Raw genomic sequence first — 19,416 nt, forward strand, 5'->3', positions numbered from 1 at the left:
GCATTAGCGGCTTTGTCTTATAAAGAACTAATATGAAGTCGATAGAGCTTTATTTAAAACAGATGTCTTATAAAATTATTTATTTGCCTAATACTACAATAAACCCCTTATTTAGTCCGTATTTTAGCTGATTATACACATTAACTTTCATTTTGTTCGGCAATACATCACTTCATTTTTTTAAAGATTATAATATATTTTTCAGAGCCTATTTACAGTTACAGCTGTAACTTACAGTTGTACATTATCCTCCTAAGATTTAAAAAAAAAAAAATCATTTAAACGTAAGATATACTATAACCGATTTTTTTCCCTGTGCTATCACAAAGCTAATCCCAGTTGTAGATTAAGTTTTATAAATTCGTCACTTAACTACATTCTTGGGTAAAAATTATACATAATTAAAAAAAGTGAACTGAACTCAAACATTCAAAATCTTATTAAAATATTAAAACGTTTCGAAAATTTAAAAAAAAAAATTTAATGTGTCCACAACGTTACCAGAATTTCTCTACAGAGTTCCAAGTAGCCTAATGCGACAAATCTCTTTAGGGGACATGAGGACATAACAATGTATAAAAGCAGTTGTGTTTGTTTCCATAGCTAGAATGCAAAATTTTATCTACTTACTTAATATTCTTTATTTTTTATTAGTAAAAATTAATTATATAGGAAATATTTATGCAAATTATGTTTAATATTCAATGAAGAAACACATCTTTATAGTATTCCATTAATAATAAAAAAAAGTTTTATTTTTTTTAGCTTCATTACTTCTTTTAAAAAAAGCTTCCTGCCCTTCAATAACTTTACGTCCTATGTAGAGAACATGTTCTATATTTTATTAATCAAATATGCAACTGTATTGCGAAATGGGCAATATGTTAAATACTAAAAATCCATTTTTTTATTTTAAAATTTCACTTTAGCTATCTGCATGGACAGATCTTGAATTGATCTTAGATACATTTAGGCATTTAAAAAAATAATTCGGCTACATTAGCACAGCCCGTTTGTGTATAATACAAGGACTAAGAAATGACACTAAAACTGTACCTGTGGCATTTCTGTAAAACTTCCTATAACGAAATAGATGAAATATATTAATAGTTAACTGTAGGTATTATAGTATATCTGCAGTTAACTGTTAATATATATACTAGTAATATAAACTAGTATATATATTAAGAGTTAACTGTGGATATCCGTAACTGCAATTTGCAAGCAGTAGTAGAAATTTTAGGAAAGCAAATGATACAAAATAAATGTATTTATGAATACTGCTAATTATTCTGGATTAGAAATAGTTTTAGTTTTTACAGAATACCAAATATCAAATTTGTAGGATACCAAAAAATTTATAGGATATAAATTAGTAAAAAAAATATATTTCTGAAAGTAATTTCATAATAACGCGATTAATTTTATAACATAACAAAAGGCTTTGTATTCATTTCATAAATTTTATAACATAACCAACAAAAGGTTTTGCATTCATTTCATAAAAAATTACTCAACTTTAAACTATGACTTTTATTCTAAGCAAATCATGTCTTAAAATCTTAAAATCGAAGATTTAAGCTGTCGACCTTTGTAGCAATATTGTGTTGCATGGAGAAACACACAGCCTAAATTTAAAAGTTTAGATACTTTTCCCTGAACTTTTCCACAAATGCTATAAATCTGTAATATCTATTGATCAGAAATAAAAACACACCAGAGAAAAAAAAAAAAAAAACCCTAGAAATTTCTATAAAGGCTTGCCTAAAAGTAAATAAATATCTGTAACTGTAAAATCTCATTTTTCTTACATCAGTATTTAACAATAATTTAAAAACTTGATCAGTACTCACCCACGCATTCGTGGACATTGTGCGCAGTGGCCCTACTCCACGGGCGGTCAAAATGAAAAGGTTTGCATTTTTCGCAGTCTTTTCCTGCAGTGTTGTGCTTGCAGTCACAAATTAGTGAGCCGTCAGTGTCTGTAATACAACGAGACGCATGGCCATTACATTTGCAACGGCCTCCAATTGCTAAATCAGACATGCTATAAAAATTTAACTCTGTTTCATTGGAAGCACTGCCCCCTAGAGTCCAAGGCTTTATTCGAACCAGTACTATGCGAATGTCAGTTGCTGTTATCCAGTCCTGTAACACTGGACTATTATCAAAATCATAAGCAGAAGGCCTGCCTTCTAGAGTGCTGAAGGCCACTCGGCCACCTGTGGCCGGTTCAATACTGGACCGAGCGTCAGCACAAAGCGGTTCTTGCTCATTAGATCTAGTTAAGGGGACATTGGGTACCCTGCCAAAAATTTTGCGGCACTGAGTTGAATAGAACTGAAATGGCAACCATGTTTCACCATAGTTCATGCTTTTATAGATTGCCATTGAATCGGGTTTAAGCCCACAGAATTGTAGGCTGATATATGTGAGCTCATATTTCTTCCCCAAACTGAGGGTCAGATTGACCACTTCTGTGAGGTTAGGTTTGGATGTCCAGCAAGTGACATTACTCGGATTGTGCAAATCTGTCAAGTACTCTGCCGAGTGAGGACTGGAAGCATCGCACACGTGACATTTAACACTGCCGGACTCACTGTCCATCCGGCAATATTTCATTGGCGGATCACCACAAGAACTAGTAGTCTCCACTACCTTACCAAAGGCAGCATTGACAAAATCTGGAATGCAACGATGGGGTTTGCCCCCATCGTCATAGCAGGGGTCCTCATCCAGAAGAGGTCCCCGGCTAAAGGTCTTAAGAAAGCCGTCAGCCGGCCGGCATAATACCGTCCCCACTAGAAGCAGAAGCAGCATGGCTTCGATGGGGATTGCGGATGGTGAGACTTCATACGGAGACGATGTTTGTATCCGCTCCGGACTGGTATTGCCCTCCGTCTAGCCTCTTTGAGAAAATGCGCATCTGTTCGTAATGATCTTATACGGTAACCGTCATCCGAGCCACATTTGGCGCGGTATCGCTCTGGGAAAGCTTAAACCTGTTTTCTTCAGAAATTTTCATTTTATGCGCGTGCGTTAGGGTAGAATTTTTCGCTCATTAACAATTCCTTTTAGGGAACAAGATACTTATCTAAAATACTAAATACTCATAAAAATAAGTAGTTTCTATCTTAAAAGTAACTCCTACGCAAAAATACGAGTGCTTGTTAGTATTCTGTATGAAGCAACTTGAACTGATTTCTTGTATATTCTTTCAAAATTTGTTTCTATTTCGCTGTACTGGAAATGTGTAGCAGTATTATCTACTTTTCTAGATTTTCTTGTTTGTTTCCTTCAGATTTTTTTTCTTTTTAAGAAAGTAATTTTTACAATGCACGTTAACGGTTGTAAGAGTTTCACTAGATGAAAGAAAGGAATGAGATTCTTAAGAGTGAATTTCAGTCTGAACATGTTTGTTCAGACTAAAATTTACTCTTAAGAATATCATTCCTTTCACAATAAAATGTTGTATTTATTAAATTGTTAAATAATAAAATGTTGCATTTATTAAATTGTTAAATAACAAAATGTTGTATTTATTAAATTGTTTCACTTCTCAAAGGTTTGTTTGAAAAAATTATTATTTTAGGAAGCCTTATTAGTTTAGGAATTCTAGTTTCCTTAATTACTCCAACTGGATTATTAATTAGTCTTTAGTTCTTAGCGGATTAGGAATTTAATAAAAATAAATCGAAAATCACTATTCTCAGAATTACTGATTACTATTCTTTATGAAATAATAATTAAATCATTCCTAGATTCCTGCTGGATTTCTAATGGAAAAAAAAAAAAAAAAAAGGATTTTTATGTAAATCACTTTTTTTGGGTAATTAAGTATGATATCCAACTCATTCCCCAACAAAGCGTTATTGTTTTTAAACGAATAAAATGCATTTTAAGAAATACTAATTTTCTTAGGTATGAATATGTTTAAAAAATACTTAAATTAATTTTGATTTTACTCATATTCCACTAAAGTGACTGCGAGCATTGAAATGAGAAATAAACGAAATCAGTCACAGGAAGGTTACATAAAAATTTTGATCTTGAATTGTCAAGGTATTTCTTTTTTAAATTGCTTAGCAAACATTTGAAATGTTAAGTGACAGTAACAATATAAGTCGCTGCAAAATAAAGGAAGTGCCTTTAAAGTGCTCAGTAAACGAAAACAGGTGCTTCTGAAATACTTAAATCTAAATATATTTTTGGTGCTGTTTCAGAGCAACTATGTCAATCAAATCCTAATTAATCCTAGAATTTTGGTGAGTAAAAGTTTAAACAAGCGAAAATGATTTTTACAAGATTCTTCAAAACAGGTACTAAAGGTGAAACAATATTTAATGCAATTTTATTTTAGAGAAAAAAGTAATCCAGTTGGTAAGTTAATGGCTTGGCTTGTGTTAGTGAAGGCTATCCATGGTTGGTAGGTACAGAGTGCTTATCGCCCATTTAAAAAATGCATTGCCAAAAGTATTGTGCATGCATTACGTGGTTCACCACTACATCTATGGATCAAAATTTTCAAAATTTGTGAAAAAATTAAGAGGAAAGATTGTATATGAACGCAAAGTTTATTCATTGTCTATTCTTGTCTTATGCTAGTACTATAAGGTATTTTCTCCCTCTTTTTCGCGTGCCTTCATGGTGTAACGGTAGCACACTCGGCGCGTATTCGAGAGGTCCAATTTCGAGTCTTGGCAAGGGCATCACACAGTTTTATATCTCCTGCTTCAAAATAAATAAATAAATAATAATGTCTCTACAGTGGCGCCCGAACTGAAAAGGTGGTGGATGATGATTCTTCATCACTAGGATTTGGCAACTGGATCCCTTAATCCCCAGTCGCCCTTTAAAAGGGGGTGTATATAAGGTATTTTCTCCCTCCTTTCCGCAAGCCTTCGTGATGTAACGGCAGCACATTCAGCGCGTATTTTAGAGATCCACGTTCGAGTCGCGGCGAGAGCATTGCACATTTTTCACATACCCTGCATTCAAAATAACCTAATGACTCTACAGTACTTAGTACTATTCTACCTTGTTAGCCATTAACCAATGAATATATTCTACTTGCTATCAATTACCCTTTTAAGTATAAGAATATATTCTGCTTACTACCACTACAGTTCAAATGCTCAGATTTCGAAGAACCCATTAATTAATTCTAAAGATATGCTCTTTTTAAATTATTTTGTGATATCGCCTTTGAATTGAATTTTAAGTGCAAAGAACATGGTATTTGATAAACAAAGGTAACGCACAAAAAATTTAAAAAACGCCCCTTTGAATAAAATATAAAATCTGAAAGATTTCAGAATTTTTTTTATCAGAACTATTTAAAGAAGCAGACGAGAACATTTTAATTTTTTTCCAGCAAAAAGAAAAAAAATCCCAAATTTCCAAATTGTTCTAGTCTTTTTCCAACCAGTAACACATCATTGCTGTTCCTTCTCCTCCTCCTCCCCCATATTGCGTGGAAATGATTAGATATTCGACTTCGTTTTAGTAGAATTTTGGAAAACAAGATATTCTTGAGACAATTTTTGAAAAATCTGCTTATCTTAGACAATTTTCTCGAGAATATCTGATTAATTAATGCAAGCCATATGAGTTTTATTTATCTGAAGAGGGGGCTCCTACAGAAAGATATTCTAAGGGACTTCGGTTCATTATTCATGTCTAAAAATTCGAAAGTAAGAAGTCTAAAGTTGGAAGGCAAAAACGCCTAAAGTTCTATATTTTTGCATAGAATGCGATTCAGAGCCTTACAAATAGCAAATGATGAAAGTTTTTCATGAAATTTTGCTTTTGAATTTCGAATTATTTCTTTCCTCGCCTTATTTCAGGGGGAAAAAAAAGTATGAATATTATTTTTAAGCTAAGCTACCTTTCCTTGTAAATCTGTGTAGTATTGTGTTGTTGTGACTTACCTCATTTGTCTGACAGCAACATCAGAACAAGTCCATGAAATTCATCGTGGCAAGAAGTGCAAGATTGTGCCTATCATTGGTAAGAGCTTTAAGCACCATATTAGTGACTTCACTCAGTTCTCACCCCCCCCGCCAATTTTGATGAAGAGCACCTCAATGGGACGGGTCCGAGGGTCTCCCACCCCTCTTCTCCTATTAGCAACCTCTCGAGAGGAGCATATCCTGGGCGCATATTTAGAGTGCCCCATGCCGAACGGGCTGTATACATTTACAAACATCCATGTCATCTCCCAGATTCGAATCCGGGCCCTTCGCTACCGCATTGAGTTGTCCAGCGGAAACTAAAAACAATAATTGACTACTGTACTAGCAATTACTCTTCTGACGCTGGAAGATAGTAGTCATAAAAATCTATATAAGCTAGTTCAATATGTAAGCAACAGAGAGCATGTGATATGTATGTTCAATATGTAATTTTGTATTTATGCTATGTCAGGTTCTCATACATAAAGTTCGTACTGTATCTGAATGCTGTAATGTATCTGTACGTGTTTATATCTTTTATTTATGGTATCTAATTTATACTAAGGATCACGCGTACCTCAGTGGCATGCTTCTTGTAAACTTTAACTATCATGATAACGTATATGTATCGATGTATATATCAATATGAGTGAGAGTATATATACTTTTATTTGTTTCGGGATATTTATGTACGTAAGTGTGTATATATCTGTATATGAGTTGGTATTTATATGTATATACATATATTATGATTGTACTCTTCTTCAAGTGCCTTGTATGCACATGTATATATTTCTTTGTACATTGTTGTACTCTTCTTTAAGTGCCTTGTATGCACATGTATATCTCTTTCTTGCATTTTATAAATGTCGTCTGCTCAGCCGGGGTTGCCCAGAGCTGCGGCCTGGTAGCTAGTGGTTGACTCCCGCAGAGTTGGTAACCAATTCTGCATGGATACCTGGGTCCGAAGCCAACTCAGCGGTTTACCTCCCCTACTCACTATACCGTCTGGGCGGTTTCTTGTAAATCTTCCTGTTGTTAACAAAAGGCAACGCTTCGATTTTGCACATTCCCATTCGTCGTTAACAGGCCTCCATGAATATTTCTCCATTAACCGCATTTGCAAAGAATTTTCCTTTGAACAGAGTTATGATGACCATATGTACGTCGTAACTCCGTACTCTGGGCAACCCCGGCTGAGCAGACGACATTTATAAAATGCAAGAAAGAGATATACATGTGCATACAAGGCACTTAAAGAAGAGTACAACATTATCGATAATCCTGGGAGGAAGACCTTTTTTTTTTTTTTTTTAACCAGTAAAAATCAAACTTTTGATTAATTAGTTTTGGATATTCATGAAAAAGTGCATCATTTCATAGTTGAAAGTCTGGGATGTTGCTCTTCTCGAATAATGACTGCATCGCTTCATTAAATTTAAATGTAAATTCTATATGATAATACGCAGATATTTTTCTTTTATTTTTGCTAAAAGCTTAACATTATATAGAAAACATTGATATCAGTATTCTTGTCAAATTGTTGCCAGTTGATGTTTTCGTCAAACTGCCTTTTCTCTTTACCATTCATGGAATTTTAACCCAGAAATTTCTGACAGTTCTTCTTTTTTCTGTAAATATGTATTTTCCCACAGTTTTTAAAAGATTTTTGCAACGGTAACGTTATTAAGAACTGTTTCAATATTTACTTCAGGCTTTTCACTTCCTTGTACGAAGTAAAAGAAGTATTGTAATCATGAAATATTCCGAGTATAAAAGGCTCTTTTCCCCATTTCAAACGAATTATAAAACTGATTTAAAATGGATTCAGAAGAGATTATTTTCGTAGCGTCTCTACGTACGTACGTATATATGTATGTATCTCGCATAACTCAAAAACGAATAGCCTCAGAACATTGAAATTTTGTATGTGAGACTTCTATAACATGCAGATGTGCATCTCCCTTTTTGGAAGCAATCGGCCGCATCAAAAGTATATATATATATGTATATAAAGAATAATATATATATATATATATATAGTAACAGAGTGCGTATACTTACATAAGCGCCATCTATATAATTTGAAGAACACACTTACATCAGTTTGGAAAAACTTTTGCAGACCCCAACGCTATTATACGAGTAGTAGGTAAGTTAGAATTTAAACTTACTATTTACTTGCTTTAAGTATTTTTAAAATATTTTTTATGTAGTATTTAAGTATTTTCTAGATATGAAATTATATTTTTAAGTATATATTTGTTTTTTAAAAAATTATGAATTAGTTCTTTTTGTTTCTGATTGGTTTATATAAATTATGTCTAGTTCCTTTTTAGTTTCTTTTTATTGATATGCATATTCGTGTCGGGAGGTTTCTGTAGACAAAGGTTTCTAAAATGCATTGGTTTCTGAATTAATTTTTCTGAAAAATTAATTTTTGAAAAAAAAGTTTAATTTAATACTTGACTTTACATTGCTTATTTCTCAAAAGACTTCATTGGTATTTCCCTTTTAGAACTCTAATTTCTAAAGGTACCATTTTATTGGTATTTCTTTTTGGACATTCTTCACTCTTTACTTCATGTGTTTTAACTTTTACCCTTGCCTGCATGAATGACGAAACACGAATTGAATGATTGGAGAGTTAGGTTTGGAGGCAACTTCCCCTTGATAAGTCTGTCTCCTGCCTGCTCAACAGTCATTCACTTATGCATTTTTAAAAAACAATTTTTTTAGAATAATTTTATAAATTGGTGAATTTATTTTCATGGCTTGGTTTTGCACTTGATTTACTTATGCTATCTGAATTTAAATGATTGTAGATTAGTTCATAAATTAAATCCTTTATATGTTTGCACATTTTTTAATTATTTTAACTTGAAATTTGCTTTTTTACGTATATACATGTTTGTTAAAATTTAAATTTGTTTAAATTTAAATTTGTTTGCACGGCACGCTGTCATTTCGTCTGTTACTCATTTAAAATTTTCACATTGATCTATGTTTTAAAATTAGAAATTAAAATGAATGATCTAAAACTGCAATAGTATATTACAGTACAAGTGAAAAAATTAACAGTTTCACTCACGCGTGTGTCGGATTTGCGCAATACTTATGGGGTACTACAAAATCTTTGTAAATATTACGGGCTCCTGGGGGTTGCGAAAAAATCTCAGTGATAAAAAGGGGGCGCGACTGAAAAAGGTTTAAGAAACCCTGGTCTAGCAGATAGGAGATTCGTGGTTTAAATTCTAGCAAGGGCATAGTTGAGTCTTCTTATTTCCTGTTTCGAAAACCCCAATGTTTCTATAGTGGCACTGAAATTTAAGCGATAATTTGTTGTAACACAGATTTCATCGACTGAATCTCATGCCTCCCCCATGTTCCCCTTTACGTTGAGAGGAATCTAACGAACTACCGCATTCATCCGTATGGTAGCACATGTCCAGCTAACACTGAAAGGTATGTGGTTCGAGTCCCTGAGAGAGAGCGCAATTGACTTCTCATGTTTTGTGGTTCCGAAAAAAAAACCTGATATCTCTACAGAGTCATCATTTGCCTATCGAAGCATCTAGTTAATGAATGAATTCTTTCACCTTAATGAATAGATATTCAGGAGAGATGGACTTAATTTTATTGTTTCTTTGTCTGTGTTTATCAGTATGTATGAAAGTCTCTTCTTCTGTATCGCGGGCTTTTGTGATCTAATTGGAAAGCCTATTCGGGTAGCAATCGAAAGATTCGGAGTTCGGTTTTCAACCATTTACTGTTCCAATAGCCAATCACTTCTTCGAGACCTGAAATTTTGACTCCATACATAACACTTCTAAAATGCGCATTCTTTTTTCTGCTTTGCCTTACTCTTGCTAACAGACCTCGCACGTCTCTCAGCTTCGTCCATTGTTATTGTTTAAATGTAGATTTCAAAAAATATTCAATAATATTTCAATAAATATGAAGGAGAATATGTGTCCTAAGAATTATTCGTCCAGTAATAAAATTATCTGATGCTTCTACGGCACAATCTGTCTGCAAGTCTTTAATTCCTTACGCATCATTCAAATTATGCAGTAAAACAGCTGCCCAAATCCATAATAGTGGCAGTGACACTATATGCTTACAAACATCCATTCCTTCTCGAATTCGAACCCGGCCAGAATCAGAGCTTAAATTGCGACGGAGCTTCGCTCCGGTATTTCTCAGTTTCTGTAGTAAATCATAATTCTAGCCGGACCGCACCGGAGCAGTTATGTACACTGCGGGGAAAAAAAAAAAAAAAAAAGAGAGAGAGAGAGAGAGATACTTCTATATCTCTCGTTCTACTGGGCCGATTGACAAATTCAAATTGCGTTTTTCATGTCTCGAAAGCGCGATTTAGGATATGTATTAGATTTATATATAGCACTATTGTAACATAGGTATTTTGACACAAAATCGGACTTTTTCTGAAATAGCATACCAATGGTTTTACATATGTCGATTCTACGACTCAAATTATGCCTGAATATGAAACTTTGTAAAATTTGGTGCGAAATTCATTGAGAAATTCAAAAATTTATCTTGGCGCAATTTTTTTCAGTTTGCGCCAAGAATAATTCACTTGGCGAACTTCTTAATATATGGCAACCAATTTTCCTTTCCTTTCATTATGGCGGAGCGGAAAAAAAGACACCTCGTTTCTATCTTTTTACATTGTGCATGAGGGCAAAAAAGTCACATCGTTCCTACTTCCAGATCTAATAATTTTAACAAAGTGTCTAATAATTTTAACAAAGTGTCATTTGATGTTTTTAGCGCTTTCAACAAATATGTCAAATTTCGAAACGCGCCAATGTTATAAATTCACGTATATCTTTGGAAATTTTGAATTATGAAATGTGATTTTTTGCAGGTATGCTTAGAAATACGTCTACTTTTAAGATGATGGTAAAAATTTTATCGATTATAATTCAAAATGTTTTTTGAAAAATTGATAAAAATTATTTTAAAATAAAAAACAAAAAATGGGTGACTTTTATTTGGAATGAACTTAAATTGTAGAATCGAAATATGGAAAAAAATTGGTATATTATTTCAGAAAAACTCCGATTTTGTGTTAAAATACCTATGTTAGAACAGCGCTATATATAAATCTAATATATATCCTAAGTTGGTTTTTCGAGGTATGAAAAACGCAATTTGAATTTTTTCAATCGGCCCAGTAGAACGGGAGAAATAGAACTGTCCCCCCCTTTTTTCCCCCCGCGCATTGTACCTTTATCTAAATGAAACGCAGTTTTAGAAGGCAAATTTTATTTTAAAAATAAATATGCGATAAAATAAATTATAACTTCCGAATGCATACCTGTCTTTCTCTCGTGAAAAAACGGATGGAGGTGTTAAGACTTTTAAAAAGGAAATTCCCCATCGACATGTCAGAGGCTTGTTCTCCAGGTAGTGCAATAAATTCATCAAAGAGGGTAAAATCAGGGCCGATCCTAGCGGGGTGCAGCGCGTAAAAGTACGCGGGGGCAAAAATCAGGGGCTGCCGGAATTTCGCGATACAACGACTAAATATTTTAAATTTATTAAATTCATTTTAAGTACACTTGTCATACGTAAGCACTTTTTTTACAATTTGTCAAATGTAAATACTTAGTATGAAATAAAAATTTATTAATCACTGAACATTTTTTTTTTTTTTTTTATAAATTTTGGGGCGGCAATCTTAGGAAAGTACACGGGCAGCCGATGGCCCTGGGTAAAACGTCCCCCCCCGAAAGTGCTAAAAGCGATTACCTTCGTCATGCATGTCCAGCGCTAGTGCATGACTGCAGAGCTCCTATAGACTTGAACTATGTAACCAAATATGGGGAACAAAAATTGTTACTTGTGCAGACTTTGCGTTTGTTCTCATCTTGTTACTGGATCAAATTCGGGAGAAATTTTTTTACCCAGTTACCATCTGCTTGATAACTAGAATTATATGAGCTGGGCATCGCGGTCAGAAAGCACAGGACTCTTCTTTGTTTCGAAGCTACACTTTTCACTAAAATATTTTTCTGTAATCTCGTATAGTTTTTAGATTTCTCTCTATTCTCATTAGTGACACTTTAATTGTTTTGCATTGTTCCATTGGTGTTCTGGAAAAAGAATGGTTTCATTTCTCTTATGCCTTGAAATAGTTCCAGGGCCTAATTCAGGGCCGAAATTCAGTCGGACACCTGCTAAACTACTGTTTAGTTTTCTGAATTAAATTTAAGTCCAACCGGACCTCCAAATAAGATGAGGCCCGATATTTTATTTCTTTATTTATTATTTATCATGAATTTAATAACTTATTAAATTTTCATTTATGTCTTAGTATTTTATTGAATTTTAATTTAGTTATTTAATTATTTCAATTATTAATCATTTTATTTTGAGCCCAAATGGGCTATGTCGAATCACTTTAAATGCCCGAAACACTTTTCAAATCGTTGCCACCAAATATTACAACCCTGTATTATATTTAAAGAAACTAAATAATGAAGAATCTGTATGTTTCTTGCACTATTAAAAAACAACGGTACATAGAGTTATTAAATTTTGAATAACATAGTCCTCTACCCGAACATGGTGACCTGGAAGCCCGAATTTGGAATTTGTTTTATTATCTATTTCATATTTTGTAAAACTTTAATGAATTTTTTATTAAATAAAAACTCAACAATTTCAAAGCAAGCAGTGGCAACAATGTAGGAATAAAAAATTTTTATCTCCAGCGCGCGAGACTGTCTATCAGAAATTCTAAAGATATGATGTTTTTAAATATTTTTAGCGCAATGTGGCGTTAGCCCAAATGCTCTCGAAACTTGTATCTGTCTGTAAATGAAAAGAATGCCCGTTTGAACGCAATATAAAATCTGAAGGTTTTCAGACTTTTTTCTCTTAGTTATTTTATTTATATTTTCCGTTCTTCCTGACAGTCTTCCGTAGGAGTTCCGGCACTTCTGATTTGAGAAATTAAGCCTTGGACACAACGGTACTGTAGTCTGCGAGAAAACGCCCTTCCGTGTCAAGCACATTTACACGGATTCTGTGTCGATACTAGTAGCAATAACTAGGGTCAATTCCTGGAATCCTATATTACAGAGCTTTTGAGGTATCCTGTTACGAACGCCAGTCTCACAAACCCACATTCTTAGTCGGATTACTGCTCATACGAGAATTACAAGCGGACACTGCTGTCGAAGAAGCTGCGAACTTCCATCACTAAGTGAACTTCCAACAAAGTCGATTGTTATGTTGAAGAAGCAGACTCTTAAAAATAAGCCTCTAAATGGCAAGAGCAATGCGACCGGGCCACAACAGGACAAGGTTTTTTTTCCAAAGTGTCACTGAAACCGAATTCAGTGAGCAGTTAATTTTCACAATTTATGGGCATTATTCATGTGTGCATATTACGCAGAATATGCATAGGTTATGATGTATATTTAGTATTCTCACATTTTTATGATGTTAAGTCTTATTCAGGTTTTATTCTGTGCATAAATTTTAATCTGTGCTTACTTGGTTTAATAAATGCCACCTGATCTGTTCGCTTGCCCTCGGGGCTGTCGTCTGGCAGACAGAGATTGACACCTGCTGACTTGATAATTAATTCTGCATTAATATGGAAAAACATACTTGGTTTCTGAAGCCACTCAGCGGTTTACGTCACTAACCACTATACCAGCTGGGCAGTTCATGCTTATAGCGCAAGTTTTCGAAGGGACCATGCCCTTTAAAGGCCCATCTATGCAAAAGATGTATCTCTGAACAAGTAGTCTCTGGACGGCTGCGGCGCCTGTACCAGTTCGTCTATACAGGGAAATATTGTATCCCCGGCGCATCAGATGCATGTCTGATGGGACTGCGACAGAAGTCGTACTCTTTGACAAGGACAGAAAACAACAATGTTGTTGGAGAATTATTTGGCAAAAGCCAGCAAAATTGTACTGAATCAGTGTTTTATTTACTAGGCAACATACGTTGCCAATTGCAACTTTCGTTAACATTTTAACGAACTTAATTTATGTCACGACTTTAATTTCAGATCATAATTAAGGCGAAACATAATGCTGATATTAATTCAGATCCGAATTATTTTCACACTTTAAAGAACATTTTTGAAAAAAGAGTAATATTAAAGTGGCTATTTACTGCTCATAATGCAACTGTTAATCGTGCTCTTGAGGCTATTTATCAAATTTCATTACTCATCGCTTAATCTGGGAAAAGCCGTACTATAGGGAAGAATTTAATCAAACCATCAATATCAGCATTTAAAACTGTTCTAGAAAAAGATGACAAAGACGTTAAAGCTATGCCACTAAATAACAATACTGTTTGCAGAAGAAAGATTAAATGAGTGAGGGTATTGAAATACAACTTGCTAAAAAGCTGAAAACAAGAAAATTTTCGGTGCAAATGGATGAACCAACTTTGAGAGACAGTGAGGCCGTACTTGTAACATATGTAAGATACTATATTCATAAAGGGGATTTTGCCGAAGAAATGTTCTGTAAATCATTAGAAAGCACCACTATCTCCAAAGATATTTATAGTAAGCTAAAAATTACTTAGATATAAAAAATATACCAATAAAAAATATAATATAATACATCTTGTACTGCAGATGGTGCTCCTAATATGATGGTTGAAAAATAATATAATGCACGGAATAAGAAAAAGGGTTGTTTAAAATTGATAAAGATGAGAATCCAGAAATGGTTCTTGTACATTGTGTTATTCACAGAGAAAACCTGGTAGCTAGAAACAATGCGCCTGTTCTAAACGAAGTACTAAATTCAGTTATAAAGTGTATCAATGCTATTAAAGCTAGGGCCAAATGTGAACGTCTTTTCAAGTTATTTTATGAAGAACAAAATGAAGACTATATGAGACTTGTACTTCACACTGAAGTAAGAAGGCTGTCGAAAGGGAATTGCTTGGAAAGATTTATGGAACTATTTGATACTCTTAGTTAATTTTTAAGCGACAAACCTGAAATGAAAAATCCGTTAACGAATGATAACAAGGCAATTGTGAGTTATTTAGCCAATATCTTTGAAAAATTAAATATATTAAATAAACCACTTCAAGGAGCAAATAAAACTTATGATGCAAAAGGAAAATATTTGGTTTCCTTATCTTTGTTGAATTATGTCAGGCATATACTATTTAGCACAAAAATTTTGAAAAGTCTCATTGGCTCCAAAATTGGGACGTGACTACCGCTATACTTGTTATTATCGATCATATGAAAATTTTATCGGCTGATTTAAAAGATTTTGTAACTTAAAACAAATTGATTTTCCAACTTGGATGATGCAGCCAATTCTAGTGGATTTGGCTGATATTTTAAATATGCAGTAAAAGAAGAACTCGCAGAAATGCAAAATGAAGAGTGATTAAAACTTTATTTAATATAAAAGGAGCGATGACATAGCTTTGTGAGGAAACCAGAATCAGATATCCAAATGCAACAAAATTTGCAAGAGAACTATTGTTACCGTTTCCATCTTCATATTTTGCTGTATGCGGGTTTAGTGCCATAAATAATTTGCTGTTAAAAAAAAAAAAAAATCGGTTGTATATAATGAAACGGGGTGACTTGAGACTCAGGTTATCTAAATTGGAACCTGACATAAAACTTCTTTGCAGCAAGTATCAAGCGCAAGGACCTCGCTAAATTTAAATAATAAAAATTACTAATACTTAAAATAAAAACTTTCACTGAAATGAGAGTTTTCTTGATTTTGAAAGTTCACTTACTGTGTTTGCTCATAAAATTTCGTAGTCATTTCTTCCTAAAAGCTATCATTCAAATTTCTTTCGTGAATATTTCAATTTTTAAATATTAAAAATTATGTATATGCTAGGGGAGCTTAAAAATTTTAGAGAGGATTAGGTGGGACATAGCACAAAAAAGGTTGCGAAACACTGCTATAAAGAGTGATCAGTCTGAGGACGTGAAAGGACGTGTATGAAAAAGGCCCATCCACACGAGTACGCTCGAAACGTAGCTGACGAACGCGCTTTTACGTTACCAGCGTAAAAGCGTCCAAACGAGTACGCTTGCGAAGAGTGCGTTTAACCAATAGAATTATTTTGTGCAAAAATCACGTGACGCTTTAATATAGCGTCAACGGAGCTGTATTTTGTTACTTCGCTGAGTTTCTATATGTTTGCGGCAAGTTGCCCGAATCAGATGATTTTTTGATAGCTGAAACTTTACTTCATTAAGCAGACGCAAAACCGCAAAAAAAAATGACGGGAAAGGTTCCGAAAGATTTATTTAGAGCGACCTGTTCAAAAAGATTTTTTTTTCTTTATTGCCTCGTTTGCGAAATGAATATCCGGAATTATTAAATTTCTACTATTAGCTCACACTTTCCGTATATCTTATTCAAATTTTCAGTCGTTAATAAAATACTTTTTCTTCATCAAGTTCAAATACAATTTTTTAAACTTGTAGTGGATGACACTTGATGTTAATACAGCTTTTTCACATATTAAATTTTTAATTAAAAAAAATTCTGTTTGTATTTTTATTTATTTATTTATTTTTGTATTTTTAAAATTTTTCTTTGTGGACCTAAGTAGGAATTGACTTTTTTTTTTTTTTTTTTTTTTTTTTTGGTATATTACTTGTTTTTTAATTACTTCAGGATGAGTATCGACCAGTTTGACAGACTTGCAGATTCTATATTGTATGAAAATTAAGATTTATAAAATTGGTTTGGAATACAGTATATAAAGAGAATAAAATTACTTAATTCTCTTTATATACACCATCCACCATATAATAAAACCAACTTCATATTTTTTTAACTCCCCCTTCCTTGGTCTTTTGTTTTTCTTTTTATTTATTTTTGAATTTAGAATGAGGTTCAAACTTTGGACAGTTTATGAGAAATTATGTGCATGATAAAATATGCAATAAAGTAAAAATAACGAGAGAATTTATAGCTGATACGATAAAGAGGATAAAAAGACGCAGATATATTATTACATAAGGGTTTTTATTTGCAATGCACATTTTTAAACTAAATTAAAAACAATAATAATAATAATGAATAAAATAATAAATGAAAACAATAATAATAATAATAGGTAAAATAAGAATGTAATGATTTATGATTAAATATTAAGAAACACGTTTCAAAATGAGAAAAAGCTAACTGAATTATATATTATTTACGTACAGTAGGTCCGAACTCGCCACCTTTCCATCTGCAAAGCAGCGCACTGACCACTCAACTATCTGTGATAGCAGTGTTTGGTATAAGAATGTAACAAGTAGAAGTCACTGCAAAGACAATTTAATTAAACTTCAATAAATGATTGCTGTATGACACAAGTTGTTACTTTCCTCCAAAATTTTGTAATTGTATTTTATTGAATACTCTTTCACAGTCAACTGCTTTATTTTAGAAGTTGTTATATTGCTGAAGTTAGTTTTTGGTCTATTTAATATTGGTATATTTATAGAGATTTTTATTACACATGATATAGCCAATATTTATAATAATTAAGGAGAATTTTCTAAGGCAGAAACTTTGATTTCGTATAAACTGTAATTTATTTAGATTCCTAATGCTTACGGTGTTATAAACAGGTAAAGCATATGGATATACTAGTCGGATCATTGCTTTATAAATATACAGTTTTCCCCTTTAATGAGAATTTTAAATTTATACAAATATATACGGTTTGAGAAATCTGAAGATGGCGTGAACAATGCTGATTATTATACAGTTATGATATTTCTAACGTCAACTACGTCGCGAGAGTACTCGTGTGGACGGGCCTTTAATGGGGAATGTTGGTCCCAGGCACTCTGTAGTTGCTCCTAAAAATGTTGCGAAAGTTTCCACACTTATTCAGCAAAATCCGAAGACTTGCAGCAGAATCCGCCTTAAGGCAATCCAGCATGCACAGAATACTGAGAAACAGGCTACAGATGTTTCCGTTCAAGATCCAATGTCACCAAACCATTCCCGTTCGAGCAGTGGAACAGAGAGAAGACTTCGCGAAAGAAATGCTCACAATGATTGATGATGGCGGATTCGATGTTGGCTCAGAGATGTAGCACATTTTCACCTGAATGGTATCATGAATAAACAAAATTGGCGATTTTTGGGGTGCTGAAAACCCCCGTTTTTGTAAAGCAAAACTATTACATTCCCCAAAAGTTACTATTTGGGTTGCAGCATCCAGCAAAGGTTGTTGTCCCCTTCTTTTTGGGAGAAACGATCATTTCTGACCGTTATGTTGAAGTATTGGGAGTAATTTGTCGCCCCACTGTTAACTTCTGTAACTAAATGCAGGATCGACCAGGCACTTCATGGTTCATGTAAGATGGGGCTGACCACACCGCACTGGTGTTTCAGGTTTTTGAGTACTTCGGGGATAGAGTTATTGCTTTGAGATATTCGAAATTTACTGGAACAGGCTTGGATTGGCCTCCATATTCACTTGATCTTACCCCTTGTGACTACTTTTTGTGTGGCACCTTGAAGGACACTTTCTTCCAGAAGAAGCCTGCAACACTGGACGAGCTTGAAGAGTCGATCTGTGAGGCATGTGCATCCATTTCTGTTGACACACTACGGGAGGTGTGTGAAACGCGGACATTTTGAAAAGATTGTGATGTGATTGCAACGATGGCTTACAGAGGACACGTTTGTTACCTTTTTAACAAAAGTGGTTTTTTTTCAGCTACAGCGCCTCCTATTGGCAACTTCTGTAACTAAATGTAAAACTTCTGTGTCATATTTTTACAGCTTTCCCAGTAAACATACCTTTTGTTTCATCCTCCTGTCAATCTTTGCTTTCGAGTTATTTAATTTTTAAAACGGGGAACCTTTATAAGCCGTCCAATTTTAGCTCTGTCTTTGAGTTTCTAGCTGTTCGCCACTTGATCATCGATTCGGAGGGAAGACGCGGTGCGCGAAGGTCAACGTGAAAGCGATTGCTCCTGCCACCAGATCCGGTCTGACAACGTGTTATTGAACGTAGCCACGTGCTACATCCAACATTATATTTTCCCCTGCATTGGTAAGTCATGTTTCTATTCTATCAGGATGCAGCCAGCACCTTAGTGTAGAATAAGAGCTTATTAAAATTATGGAGGAAGAGGAATTGAAAAAGTGTTTAGGAGAAATAGGCGGAAAGAATTTATCGCCGGCAGAAGTTAGCCAACTGTACGATCTTGTTAAAGAACGCGAGCAGCTAATAACTTCAGGTTTAAAAGCTCCGCAGGTTACTGAGAAAACTCATGAGATAACTATCAAACTTAATGACTCTCAGCTTAAAGCCAAAAATCAGGAAAGTACTAGCATAATGAAAGATCCGAATCAGGAAAATGTTAAAATTAAACGAGTTAATTCTAAGACTAAAAAGAAAAAGTAATTGATGATGAGGGTTTTATTTCCCCAAAAAACACGCTAAA

General features: G+C 33.8%; 1 protein-coding gene across 2 annotated transcripts in view; it reads right to left on the reverse strand.

Annotated features, from left to right (window-relative positions):
- Positions 1 to 2,914, reverse strand: part of LOC118182640 (netrin-1-like) — a 268,640-nt gene extending 265,726 nt beyond the window's left edge. For both annotated transcript variants that reach the window (XM_085810819.1, XM_085810818.1), the window contains exon 1: positions 1,854 to 2,914. In XM_085810819.1, coding sequence (XP_085666945.1) covers positions 1,854 to 2,820 — 967 coding nt within the window. In that variant the 5' untranslated portion in view covers positions 2,821 to 2,914. The remainder of the gene's footprint in view (positions 1 to 1,853) is intronic.
- Positions 2,915 to 19,416: the final 16,502 nt, after the last annotated feature.

The sequence above is a fragment of the Stegodyphus dumicola genome, chromosome 2, assembly GCF_044657685.1.
Source record: "Stegodyphus dumicola isolate Sdum_Otavi_A_Nest chromosome 2, ASM4465768v1".
Lineage (NCBI taxonomy): Eukaryota > Metazoa > Arthropoda > Arachnida > Araneae > Eresidae > Stegodyphus > Stegodyphus dumicola.